This window comes from Haliotis cracherodii, unplaced genomic scaffold (assembly GCF_022045235.1).
Source record: "Haliotis cracherodii isolate W230 unplaced genomic scaffold, xgHalCrac1.p SCAF_2, whole genome shotgun sequence".
NCBI lineage: Eukaryota > Metazoa > Mollusca > Gastropoda > Lepetellida > Haliotidae > Haliotis > Haliotis cracherodii.
The window spans coordinates 70,566,381-70,580,745 of NW_027266275.1; the positions used below are offsets into that span (position 1 = coordinate 70,566,381).

The 14,365-nt window shown below is 38.9% G+C and overlaps 1 protein-coding gene across 1 annotated transcript; it reads left to right on the forward strand.

The window, feature by feature from the left end:
• Positions 1-9: 9 nt before the first annotated feature.
• LOC139468438 (glucose-induced degradation protein 4 homolog) lies at positions 10-13,575 on the forward strand. The gene is made up of 5 exons (XM_071250401.1): positions 10-180; positions 2,973-3,140; positions 4,016-4,117; positions 4,655-4,785; positions 5,256-13,575. Exons 1-5 carry the CDS (start codon positions 40-42, stop codon positions 5,317-5,319), a joined length of 606 nt encoding a protein of 201 aa, XP_071106502.1. The 5' UTR covers positions 10-39; the 3' UTR covers positions 5,320-13,575.
• Positions 13,576-14,365: the final 790 nt, after the last annotated feature.

Consider the following 14,365-nt stretch of genomic DNA (forward strand, 5'->3'; position numbering starts at 1 on the left):
TGTCACGCGTCTCAACTGCTTCGACTTTTCATTTGAAGCATGCCTGTCCCTCTAGATCCCCCAGCACCGGCAAATTCTGTACAGCCCGGAGTCACAACAACATTGTTATACAACGGTTCTTGCTTCAGGGGTCACCAAAAAAGCAAGGGTAATTGCTACGATGTCGAAGTCGTATTGCAGGTGAGTGAAGCTGTCAGTGAACATGAAATTGACATGTCATCAAGACATAAGTTGAACACGACCACTGTCAACAGTGAACACGCCGAGTTTAATGTTCCTCGTCGTCGATTATTCTCACCACATTGGTTCAGAAAGTATATCTAATTGTTTTTACTATTTTATATATCTATTGTGTACAATATATACCTCTAAAGGGGCATAAAGTGTAACAGCATGGTTTTACAGGACGCAGAAATCAGGGTCCAGTACTCGAAAAATGTATAGGCTCTAGAATGTACGCAGAAAAATAAAATATATATTGCGTCCCAAGGGGCACATATTAATATTCACTGTACCAATTTCTTGACAAGAAATATTAAGTTCCTGTAATTAAAGTACACTACACTATTTTAAAGGGACCCTCGTATGTCCTGTAAGGACCCTTGAAATTAGTAAATGGGGGTCCTCTGGACCCGTAGTGTTGTAGGGCAAGGTAAAACCTTGTAACAGGCCTTAATTTTCTGCTTTACACGTTTATTCCACCCTAAAGGCCTAGTTTTTTCATGGTGAAAACGTTGGGAACTTCTTAAATATGACAAGTTAAACACATTCACTCTATTCTTTGTCATTTAGAGACAGTTTTTGAAAGAGTGTAAAATTATTTATGCCTAATGTATGCTGGTTCAGTCTGAGATTTTAGCCACTAGTCTTAAGCCTGAGTCTAGTTAAATTCTGTTTGGTCTGGTAAGCTCAGCTATTAATAGTACATATAACACTAAATTCTACAGGAAGTGATGCCTAAAGCCAAATTCAGGCTGGTAGTCTCAAAGGTTTTTGGCACAGACTGCTGGTATACTCGGACCCCATGGTACCGCGGCATTCATCGTATTGCGGCATTTGTGATTTCCGGTAGTTCACGCGGGACACGCCTCTTAGCAGCTGTCTATTAATGCAAATCAGTAACCAGGAAGTGCACACTTCGTAAACAATTTCAATTTCCTCGGAATGTTCCATCTGTTGTAAGTAAGGAGTTATTAATGCGTTGATACATATTTCTAGCATCTTTTGTAATATTGCCTTACCCCCATCTATCAATGGCCAACGATATAACCCACAGTTCCCCAAGTAAACTCTCTCTATCGACCTGAACTAGATCATCTACATATTCATGGCGACTAATGAGGTGACGGAAGTTACGTAGTCTGCACATTTTTTCCCGCTCTGTGCCCAGAATCTATTGGGAGATCATAAGGGCCATAATGCCAAACTTAGAAATACGTTCTTCACTAGTAGCCAAAAGATAAAAACATACTTTGGGCATACTAGGAGTGTTTTTTATATATTTATTGTTAACGTTTAACATTTTTTCATTATGTGACAAATTATTGTCATCCAATTTTTTTTCATAAGCGATCTTAGAATATCATTTCTGATATTTTGTTGTTGATTTTTAAAATATTTTTCTCTTACTTTTCTGTAAATATGCATTGAATACCTATTGCAGATAACACATTTAGAATTTTACTTGTGCTGTCTTTGCACTTGTCTGGACAAATCACTGATATCTGGCATGATCATACTAAGTGGTTGGTAGAATTATGTCCTCTTTTTGTTCAATTCGGACCTCCATACACAACTTTTCTCCGTACCGCGATACGATGGAGTTCTTTTACTCGGAGCTACTAATGTAAATAATGAACTTTTATCAGTCAAATATGCATTGTTAGATCAAATAAATGACATCTGATATAGAGAACATGAATAATCATAAAGGTGAGTGAGTGCATTTTGTTCCGTTCAGTGTACATGACAAGTACCGCGGTACCCCGAGGTTGCAGGCTACTATTTCCTTTAGTTAGCTGACAAACAAATGAAGTTTGAGCGATATGAATCAAATCTGCTTGGAGCATTGATTACATCCAATTGACCCGAGTCTTAGGCAGTGTTGATACAGTTAATTGTAATGTTATGCATGCAAACAGAAATATCACCTCTAATCTGGGCTTATGTCAAGTATGTGCCTCTGGCATACAAGGGATAATCGCAGATCAGGGTACAATGTGTCAGTCACAATATAATACCCAAATCATGGAAATGGCTTACATTCTGGGTTTTACCTTGACCTACAAAACTAAGGGTCCAAGAGACCCCAATAACCAATTTCAAGGGTTTCCTTACAGAATTATAAAGGTCATGTAAAGTTATTAAATGGCGTAGAGTACTGTACTGTAAGATTCAATAATTACTTTATAACATGACCTCACTATTTTTTGTCAAGAATCTTTTTTCCTGCATCCATTTTATTCATTTGTGTGACTGGATGCACTTTTCCGTGGTGTGTAAAATCCTGTTACATACAATAAACAAGTTTTTACGGTGTGATTAAATTGCATACTTCAGTTCAGATTTGTATTTCCACTGTTACTTGCTCACAGTGATCAGCTGATAATGTTTTTTGAGATGGGGAGAAACATTGTGTCAGTGTAAAGCTTGAGTTTTTTGAAAACGTAAGTATGCATTACCGCATGCAATATAAGAGTTTTGAAGGACGCAATACCAAAGGAACACTGTACATACATTCTCCTTCATTTTTCTTCACTGAATTAGATATGATCACTTTTAGATTTTATTATCCAGTAACAGACATGGGTAATGAAAGACTGGATCATGGACACAAGCATTCGGGCTTGAAACCATAGTCACATTAGCAGATGTTCATTTGGATATTGACAATTTGTGCATGTCTTTTTATCCTGCACAACTTTATTAAACTGTATTTATGATTGTGTTTTCATTGTGCCCTGTACCTGCAGTATGTCGACATGGAGAAAGCTTACCTCTGTGGGTACCTGAAGATCAGCGGTTTAACAGAGGAATTCCCTACACTGACTACGTTTTTCGATGGTGAAATAATCAGCAAGAAACATCCATTCTTGACGAGGAAGTGGGATGCAGATGAAGATGTTGATAGAAAACACTGGGTGAGAATGTAAACCTTCTAATCATGTATTCATATGTGTTGTGAGTATTATCCAGTATTGCCTTATGTTGTCCAGGAAACACTACATGCAGCATTGCATTAGATTCTAATTCCACACTCTCTGAAGGGCACTATTTGTCTAAGGCTCCGCAATTTGCTGTGCAGAGTTGTGTCCCTCCAACCATTATATCTCTAGGGCTGTCATTTCGGTAAACTTACACTGAACCCTGGACCCATCCCACATGGTTCTCGCGATTTCAAATTCCTTTGGCCAGTTTGATTGTCGAAGCTACTAGGTCTAAATCTAAACTACTAATCAGAATGCGAGTTACGAACCAGCCTCAATGTTGGGTTGGCGATATCAACAATATGGAGGCCAGTCCCACTGATTGCCATAATTTTTGCCAGAACATTGAAAACTGACCAACATGCGAAAGAGAGCCCTCAAACATCTTTTTGATGGTAGGGATGTCTTCGTGTCCATCAAAACTGACGATGGTTTTGGTTTTTTAGGCAATGGGAGTTACCTCCCTTACCCATTTATTTTTTCCTTATCTCAACGATTGATTGGTCGGTATGAGGTTAATGAAAATCAAGGGCGGGTAATTTAAGATTGCTGGAACCATACGGATGGGTCCAGGGGTTAGTGTAGATTTAACGAAATGCTAGCCCTGGAGATAGATGATGAAGTCTGTTGGGCACATCAGAAACCTATGATACTAGGTTCGAATCCCAGTTTGCCAAATTGTATGTGTTATGATATGGCCCACTGAAATATGTGTAGTATTGACAGTCTTGTGTCATGAAATTGGGAATTGAAAATCCTGTTTTTAACATTTTGTGAGCTCTTTCATTATGTTTGGTCTTCTTTTTCAGGGAAAATTTCTTTCCTTCTACCAGTTTGCGAAAAGCTTTAACAGTGATAGTTTTGATTACGGAGATCTGAAAAATACAGACTTTGTTTTCATGAGATGGAAGGTGAGTCCAACAACATTTTTCTTTTTTTAAATCATGTAATGGTTCTAATCAGATGCACAGTTTTGATTCATCAACACAATAAATCTTCAGGCATTTCGTCAAACAATACCCTATGTTGGTCATGTTTTTAACAAGCTGGCCCAGTCACCTAGTGTGCCACACTTTGCTGTGAAGAATGGCATCCCTTGGCCACACCAAAAACCGAAGCACATGGGTTCGAATCCCATGTCCCTTGATTATGTTTCCAGGTGTGTCAGCACTGTAACCATGTTTGTGGTTTCACCAAGGTGGTAAACGTCAGACCTGCATCACTTTGGGTTTCCTCCCACAATAAGCAAACACATCAAGATGTTATTGGAATACTGTGGCGTTAATCCTAAATAACTCACTCTCCATCAGTCCCATTAACATGGCCAACTCACTCACTCACTCACTATAAGATAAGCTGTCTTTGAGAATGGTGCATATTTTGTGTCATTCACAGATTACACTGTTTCCATTAGCAATACATCATGGTACTTTTCACTGCGTTTTCAGGAACATTTTTTGGTGCCCGACCACACAATAAAAGACATCAGTGGAGCATCATTTGCTGGGTTCTATTACATCTGCTTCCAAAAATCTACTGCAACCATTGAGGGTTACTACTACCATAGGAGCTCAGAATGGTAAGCAAGCCCGCTGTTCCTATCTCTCCCCATTATGATCACACCATGCATGCATAGTTACATTTTTAATATGAAAATAAGGGCGTGGGTGGCCCAGTCACCTAAGGCAGCGCGATTCGCTTTGCATAGTTGCGTCCCTTGGACACACCAGAAGCCTATGATCTTGAGTTCGAATCCTGGTTCACTACGATTATGTTTCAAGGTTTGTCAGCACCATACCCGTGCTCGTGGGTTTCACCAAAGTGGTAAACATCTGAGACCTGCATCACTTTGGGCTTTCCTCCCACACCAAGCTGACACGCCGTGATCTAACTGGAATACTGTTGAAGGTGGCGTTAAACCCGACACTCACTGTAAATATGCACATTGTCATCCGTTTGCTAAAAAAAATGGCTCACTAAAAAAGCGGCGTAAAACCTTCCCACTCACTCACCTTTTCTGTACTTGATAAATCTACTTTTTTATTTCAGGTTCCAGTCTCTTAACTTAAACCATGTGGGGGATCGCAGTATTCCGATCTACCAGTTCCGATAGAACCAGTCCCCTCTCCCACCCAAGTAGCTTTGCTCAGTCTTTGTCACTATAGAAACTGTTTATACCATCAAGATTCATTATACATATATTGAAATGATATCCAAGTTTACAAAAACCGTTGCTTCAAAATAGGGCAGGTAAATCCATTCTGCTTGTTGGTTACATTTTTTTACGGCTTATATTATGTTAATTTTCTTGATTTTTACCAATATGTTCAAACATGTTTGATATAAAAAAGTATCGAAAGAGTTTTGACAATAGTTCCAGTTAGGAAAATGGCTCTGTGTCGATATGTATTTTTGTTTGCTCTGTAACCATGGTTATGTGGTATATGATTTTGTGTTATTTATTATAAACCAGATTGCAGTAATTATCCACCATTTAAGTGAGTTTTTTTGTGATAGCCAGTGTGAATCTTATGTACATATTCTGCAATTTGTATAAAAGTTTTGGTATGCATTATAATTGGTTTATTTAGCTCCTCAGAACCCACATTAACCATGTTAACAAATAACCCCGACAACAACATTAAGACCACAATCTAGTCTGATGACTGACAAGTATTGATAAAGGATTCTGTTCAATACTTTAAGGTATTACCTCAAACTATGATTCTTAACTGCTTGTTAGAAGTGAATAGACAAGGTTCAGTCCGGTGATAGATTGTAACAATTTAACCAATGATTTGGGGTTTTACATGCTGATGGTTGTGTGTCTGACCAGAAAGTTTTCAAGCGTCATCCAAGCAGGTTAGTTGAAATTTTCTGACAGAAGAGGTTTACTTATAAATCAGGTAAATATATTGACAAAGTGGATCTATACCAAAATGTCTTCCTCTCAGAAATTGAAGAAATTGTTATCCATAAACTGTGTCAACTTTGTCACCCGTCAACTTCTAATTAATGCCTATCAAACAATTCATTTAAAAAAATATATTTGACTCTTTCTCTTTTTATTATTCTTATAAGTATTAATGAATTACGTAGAGTTGCATTATAAGATTTCAAGACTGTTATGGAAATCCACAATTTGTAAATGAAAGCCATTTTGATGGCTTACTAACGGTGATGACCAATTTATGACACGGTTAATTTAGCTCTTGCAGGTTTGATGCTGGGGTTTGAGGTAAATGTTGCATTACAAAAGCAAACAAGCCTTTATCATGTTAATGAATAAAGCCAAACATCTCTTTCTATAGAGCATGCTTTTTATGAAAGACACAAAATCCGTTAAACATATGTTTATTTCATGTGACTGACATTGGTATAGAAGCACATGAAGACTTTCTGTTTGGTACTTGTTGCCATGGCTACACACATTGTTAATTCCTGGTGATTTACCTTGTGACGAGTATGGGTTGATCCTGTCATGATGTTCCCTTAATGTTCTGAATATAGTCTCTGTGATGATACAGGCAAACATCGTCAGTACTTCACAGGTTAGTATACACTGTGTTCCTCCATCACCCATAAGTACAGAAGACCCGTGAAGATCCGGGTAGAATAGGTCTTCAGCAACCCATGCTTGCCGTAAAAAGGCGACTATGCTTGTTGTAAGAGGTGATTAACGGGATCGGGGGGTCAGGCTTCCTGACTTGGTTGATGCATGTCATCAATCCCAATTGCGTGGATTGATGCTCATGATGTCAATCACTGGATTGTCTGGTACAGGGTCGGTTATTTACAGACCGCCATCATATAGCTGGAATATTGCTGAGTGTGGCATTAAATAACATTAAACAAACAAAAAAAAACAGATGTTGCTATGTTGTGTAACAGTGACATGTGTCTATTTTTAGTCAATTAATGAAATGAGGGCATTTATAACTTCCAGAAGTTAAATTGGAACTTGCCCAGGTGATGGAGGAATGTTATGTACAACCAAACATTTTCCTGTACATGTGTGCAGATTCCTACACATATAGTATATATGTACAGTTTCCTGTACATGTGTAGTTTCCTGTACATGTGTACAGTTTCCTATACATGTGTAGTTTCCTGTACATGTGTACAGTTTCCTGTACATGTGTAGTTTCCTGTACATGTGTACATTGTCCTGTACATGTGTACAGTTTCTTATACATGTGTACAGTTTCCTATATATGTGTAGTTTCCTGTACATGTAGTTTCCCGTACATTTGTAGAGTTTCCTACACATGTGTACAGTTTCCTGAATATCGGCCCCTGGGCGGGTCTAGATAAACCCCTGCCATAGTACATGTGTTTGTTATGTAGGGTCCCCCAGAATGTTTCTCTTTTAACATTGACAGGGATGCCTTACCTTCAGGACTCAGTTCAAACACGGAACAGGCTTCCGAATTATTATTGTATATGATCAACTTCTGCTGTTCCAGGTGCACATGGTACATTAAGTGTGTTCTTACATACGCTGTCTAATTGTTAGCTCTCTTCCTCTACTGGGCGCCGTTCCACATGGCAATCTTCCCATACTTCAACATAGACTTACGGCAGCCGTAGCTCTAAAATCGCTTGGTGGAACGGGACCCAGTTGGATCAATATAAGCTTAAACAATACCAGATGAAACCTTTTTTCACTTTCACTAACAGTGTGTTAAAGACTTGTGCCAACTGGTGTTTCACTTTTTGTTTGGGTACGACTTCATTGTTAGCTGTGTATTTTGACAATTTTGTGGTCAATCCAATGTTTGGGATCATGATATACAAAAGTGGTTTTGATGTGTGTACTAACTTGCATGAGAATTTGGACATTTAGATCCAGGATACCATTGAACAGAGCACTAACAAACGATATAAGTTTCAAAATTCGAGACAGTTCTAGTTGAGCTTGAACACTTTCTAGGTTTTGGCTGTACAACAGGTAGACATACTCCCAGGATTTTGTTTTGGTTGAAAAATATAAGTTACCATGGTTACAGCTCTCTCATCACCATGTTGAAATAACTTGAATTTGATAATGAAAAGACTCCCTTTGAATAATGAGGCTTCCAGCCTCCTCCAGGTGCTTGGGATTCAGTGGCCTGTTTAGAGGGTATTCAGGATTAAGCAGTGTGGTACAAGGGACACAAATAAAGTCATATCTGGCAGATTCAGTATTAATAAATAAAAAAATAAAAGGAATGTGCCTAAATTCAAATTGCACCCTTTTATGACCTAGAACGCGTTCTGTAGGTTTTCTGTGTGACTTTGTAGAGTGAGTTCTGACATCTGCTATTGAGTTTGTGTTAAGTAGTATTCGGGAATCAGGGGTGAACAAACTAGACTCGGTGGAAACACTCCATGGTATTGGGGATTCAGGGTGGGGCTTGGCACCCTTGGTAATTGGTTGGTTTCTTCAAGTGGTTGATTGGTTGGTTTGTTATTTAACGTTGCACTCAGCAATATTACAGCTATATGACGGCGGGCTGTAAATAATTAAGTCTGGACCAGACTGTCTAGTGATTAATGTCATGAGCATCGATCCACACAATTGGGATCTATGACATGCATCAACCAAGTCAGCGAGTCTGACAACCCGATCCCGTAAGTTGCCTGTTATGACAAGCATAGTCGCCTTTTACTGCAAGCATGGGTTTCTTCAAGTGGTATGTATAGATGTGTGTATGACATTGCTTCAGATCTTGTTACGAAGTATTTATTCTTAACAATGGTCAATGTTGTGTCCATCATTTTTGCAGCTAAATCTGAAGGAATTATTTTGACGAACCATGAACTGGTGAAACTGGTGATTGTGAACATGGTAATCTGCTGATTATGTCGCAGCTTGCAATTACTTTCGGATCTGTAAACGATGAAACATGAAGTCAACCAGGCCATGATGGACATTCCCCACTTCCTTGTGTCTGAAAGAAATGTATAGGATGAAATCCACAGCACTGAACTTGACAACCAGTGATGGACAACTGTGCACATTATTTGTTATTGTCAGTACCATTTATATACCAGGCATTGAAAGAAACTGTGTAGGAATTTCATATGCAGTGGGGCACAGGCGGCAGAGTTCCATCCCTCGGGCATGCCAGAAACCTATGATTGTGGGTTTGAATCCCGGTTCGCCCCAATTATGTTACTATGTTTGACAGCACCATACCCGTGCCCGTGGGTTTCACCGAATTGGTAAACGTCTGACACCTGCATCAATTCGGGCTTACCTCCCACATTTAAGCTGACACGCTCTGATAAAACTTGAATACTGTTAAAACCTAACTCACTCACTCACTCATATGCAGTTTCTCTTGGTGCCTCTGGAATTTTCGGGGTATGTAACTTACTCATAGATAATCATAGTTGACCAAGATCGATAAACATGATAAACATGGGGCTGGGAAATATGTACATTAAGAAACTTTCTTTTAAATCTCAGCAAATCTTTGCATGAAAAGGCATAATCCATGTTTGAGAAATGAATATGTAAATATTTGTACAGAGAGTTGTGATACTGAGAATTTCTGTAAATATCAAACAAATATAAATGGAAAAGTGTTGCCATGACAACCGAGTTCTGTGTGCCCTGTTAGATATTTAGAGACTGAGCACAAGTGTCCGACATGCCGCACAGGTGTCCGACATGCCGCACAGGTGACCGACATGCCACACAGGTGACCGACATGCCGCACAGGTGACCGACATGCCGCACAGGTGTCCGACATGCCACACAGGTGACCGACATGCCGCACAGGTGACCAACATGCCGCACAGGTGTCCGACATGCCACACAGGTGATCGACATGCCGCACAGGTGACCGACAAGCCGCACAGGTGTTCGACATGCCGCACAGGTGTCCACAGGCCGCACAGGTGTCCACAGGTCATTGTGGTGCTCATACTCTTCGGTCAATCTTAGAACCCTGTTAATCTGTCATTTTTAACATGAACATTATAAGACTCACACTCGCCAGCTTCAGAAACTGGTCCTTATTGTGATGTATTGGTTATATTTTTTATTAGACAGAGAATTTTTTTCATGTGATGACAATTATTATACTGCTGAATATGAATTATGACATGAAAAATATAATAGATATGTCTCAGCTTAGTGAACTGTCTAACATTGTTTGTTCTTGTGAAAGAATTGGACAAAATATCTTCAATATTATCCCCAAATAAAGGTCAAACTTTGGCCGTACTGAAGCATAGAACTAGATCGTAGGGATGAAGTATTCACAGTGTTTTAGTAGGCCCAGGAAATATGTTAACATTCATGTTTCTTGTGATCGTAAGTCTGAATGGCTTGCTGTTTTCAACTTTCCCCAGTCAGTAACCTTCAGAGTATGGATGTGTAGTGTGTTGAATGAAGTACAGCTGCGTGGACTTTAAAATTTATATTTTTGTTACATAATGTATATTTTGTTAATACTACTGTGAGATTTTCTTTATTTTGGATTAACAGATTGTTTGTGAATCAAAAACTGCAAGTTGTGAATTTCATAGTCCTTCATGTTAGGGGTCGTCCTGTTCACAGTTCACTGCTAGACATAGTTCAATAAATAACGTGAATGGGTGGTTGAGAGCACCATTTATCTAGAACCTTTTGTGAATTATAGTTTGTCCTGCATTTGAATTTTACCTTTTAGTTTCTCTTGGCTTCCCCGAATGCATTCAGTTTGATCCATGATGTTGTCATGAGCTCTAATGTCCTTCAACATATGCTGCTCAACTTTAGACAGGGACAACCAGACATTAGGAGAATCAGTTTTGTGAAGCAATGAAAGATAAAAACAATGTCCTTATCAAAAATGGAGCAGTATATATTAACTATTTTGCTCAGCTGACAAATAGGTTATTGTTACTCTCAATTCGGAAAGGAGAATATATTGTCTTCAAACAGCAACTCTCAGTGCAGGCATGACTGGTAAACTCTAGATTTTATTTTTTTCAATCTAGTAGTGTGAACTGAGACAGACCTTTACGTGACCTGTATGTTAATACTGTATGAGAACATGCTCCATACATTGGGTGATCATTGGTGGTCCAGGGCATTGTGACGAGCAGAGTTGCCTCCCTTGGTATTGTCAGGATCTGTTGATCACAGGTTAGAATCCTGGGTTCATCATGACAGTGATCCTTGGTCTGTCGGCAACATACTCAACATGTGTGACATCCAGGACCTACATTATTTAGAGCTTTCCACATGGTGATGCTGTGAGAAATTACTCACATATTGTTCAAAGTGGAATGAAACCAACTCAACTCCCTCCCTGGTGTGAGCAACTCCAGCTTACGTTCGTAAGTCACTGTCACATACTGCCACAAACATGTTACCTACTTTTGAAGACTTTTTAATTTTCCAAAATTTGGGTGGTATGTTTTCTTATCAACTTGATAAACCTCATTCATTTGGTTCAAAAAGATGTCATGTGCACCCTCGTGGCACACTGTATAGTTTACTTGAGAACTGATTTGGATGTGTTTCAACTTGATCACTGCTTCTAGATCAGTGTGCACATCTCTATGAAAGTGGCTGTGCAGTCCATTTTCAGTTATGCCTATATATGTTTTGGAGAAAAGTGGCTCTTTTAAACGATGAATTGATCTTGCCTGAGGTAGTGGAAATATATATATTACATGGTCAAAGTACAGAATGCAGGTTTGTGGCAGTGATGTGTGTTACAGTTTAACATGGCTGGAGGTATTGGAGATTTCATTGTCTCTTGTGGGTTGAAATTCAAAGTTCTGATCTCAGGACAATACAGTCACTACTTACTATAAGCACCCTGAGAATACTTTGATCTGACGTTATTTGTTTTACAGTGTGAAGAATTTTGCTTTCTGAGAGCAGCATTAGGCAATAGGAACATAGGGAAAGACAACTCCTCCTTCTGTGATGTTTACAACGAGTTTGTACGATGAATAATCATGGATGTACTTAAAGTGTGGATTGTGTTGCGTCGAGAGTATTAATATGATGGGATGGAATATATATCAGAATTAATTCAGGACGTATATACTTCCTGTCCTTTTTAACTATAATTTCATAAAAATTTGAAAACCTCCCAGGTAATTTCATTTAAATTCGAAACAACATGATTGACACAAGTGATGATAGTATTTTCTTTTGGCCGTACATAAATTTTGGTGGAGTGAGTAAAATAAGGTTCTAAATCAGATTGCCAGCCAATATACAGGCAAATATAGGCAAAGCTACCACTTCACTCTAATGTTTAGTGCTGGAATTTGAGCTGGGAGTACTAGACAGACAGATATTTGAACTATTCCTTGACCAGCTAGGATTGGGCAGGCAGCTATTTTGAAATGCTGAGTACATAGATTAGAATAGAACATGCCTTGGGGATGTGATTCAAGTTGCTGCACTGCACAAAAAATGAATGCACATAAGAGTCAACACATTGGTTAATATGGTGCTCGCAGGAACGGGCACCACACTATTTTCGTCTTTGTTTGTCATACTTTTGGATGGATTAGATATATTACCTTTGACCTGAGAAGTGTTTTATTACCATATATTAACCAAGAAACCTGTTCAGTCTGGATATTGAAGAGGATGTATCTAGTTATGACCATACTTACCGGTAACTAGTTATGATAACAATGGTATCCACAAGGTGAGGAGATTGTTCTGGGCTGAGGTGATTATGACTCCTATACTTTAACATAGACTTATGGCTGTCGTAGCTCTAACATCACTTTGTGGACCTGGTTCAATAATAGTCAGGATAAAATGCACTAGGCCCCGTTCCACAAAACAATCTTAGCGCTGCCACTGTTGTAATTCTTAGCACTAAGGTCACTTTGTGGAATGGTGCCCTGGGCCCTGTTCCACAAAGCGATCTTAGCGCTATGTCTTTCGTAAGTCTATGTTAAAGTATGGGAGTTAAGATCATCTTAGCGCTAAGATCGCTTTGTGGAATGGTGCCCTGGTCTTTTGTATCCAGAGCAGACTTTAGCTCTGTAACTACGTTAATAGTATCAAATTATATGTGCCATTATCATCATTGTATCTGAAAATTAACAATACCTCAATTAACCATGTATCTGACTGTGCACTTTTATTTTTTCATCTCTGAATTTGAAAGATGAGCAATTTATTGATTTTATTTTTTACCTGTCTGATATTTCCTACATTAAATTTATCTGTAGATGGAATGTGCTACCTATGACAGTCAGTGTTAGGTTTAAAAAGAGACATTTAAACAGTTTCTGCTGACTCTGGTAAGGACAGTGGAAGATGTTGCATGAGCCATGCTTAAGTTATTTAAACTTTGTATAGCTGTATGATATGTTACTGTTGTATGATAATGTACAGTCATGTATAATAAAGCTGCCGTTTTTACAGAATATGCTTGTGTTTGTTGAAGCTTTGAGGAAAACGGTTGTTGGTGTTGGAAAGACAATGTGTTCAGACAAAAAAGTGTAACTGTAGAGATTGTTGATGCTGTCAATATTGGTCTCTGGTTTGTCTGCTCCAGACTGGACGTCTGTCCTGGAGGAAATACATCGTTTCAACTTAAGACATACTTTCCATGTCATGGACCGCCTCCATGTTGTAGTGGATAGAGCGTCTGCCCAGGGAGCGGTAGGTCGGTGGTTTGATCCCTGGCTGCGTGAGGTTTTCACGTTAAACTGCAGCACGGTATCTCAGTGTGCTAGCACTATAAAACTAGCACTAGTCAGACCAGTACAAGCAGAGACACATACATTGCTATACAAGTGGAGTAATCTTGAACGCAACCTTAACCCTATTTCACCTCACCTCCATGTCAAGCATTGGGAACAGAATTGTTGTTATAACAAGTTTACATTATGTCACATTAAAGATTGTGTACATACACTTAAAACATGAATAAATTTGTAATCGGTTTTAAATTGAGGACTTTGGGTAAGAATTTGTCCCTAATGTCCCATATAGTCGAGGATCAGGTAGTCATGCTTGTAGACATCGTGCCATGATGGGGGACGTTGAATTAATTGTTACCTGCAAGCACACGTTCCTGGTGAATAGGTCCCATCATACACTCGTGCATGTACATCAAGTGAGAGTTACCTCCCTTGCTCTGTTGCTTTGCATCTGAGGCAGGTACAGGTATTGGAAAAATACACTGTGATCTGTA

What these genes read in the sequence shown, in the direction of transcription:
- LOC139468438 (XM_071250401.1), top strand. Translation starts at nt 40, where the DNA reads ATGCCTGTCCCTCTAGATCCCCCAGCACCGGCAAATTCTGTACAGCCC. An exon ending in ATGTCGAAGTCGTATTGCAG is followed by an intron (nt 181 to 2,972) that starts GTGAGTGAAGCT and finishes CTGTACCTGCAG; the next exon opens with TATGTCGACATGGAGAAAGC. An exon ending in TACCATAGGAGCTCAGAATG is followed by an intron (nt 4,786 to 5,255) that starts GTAAGCAAGCCC and finishes TTTTTATTTCAG; the next exon opens with GTTCCAGTCTCTTAACTTAA.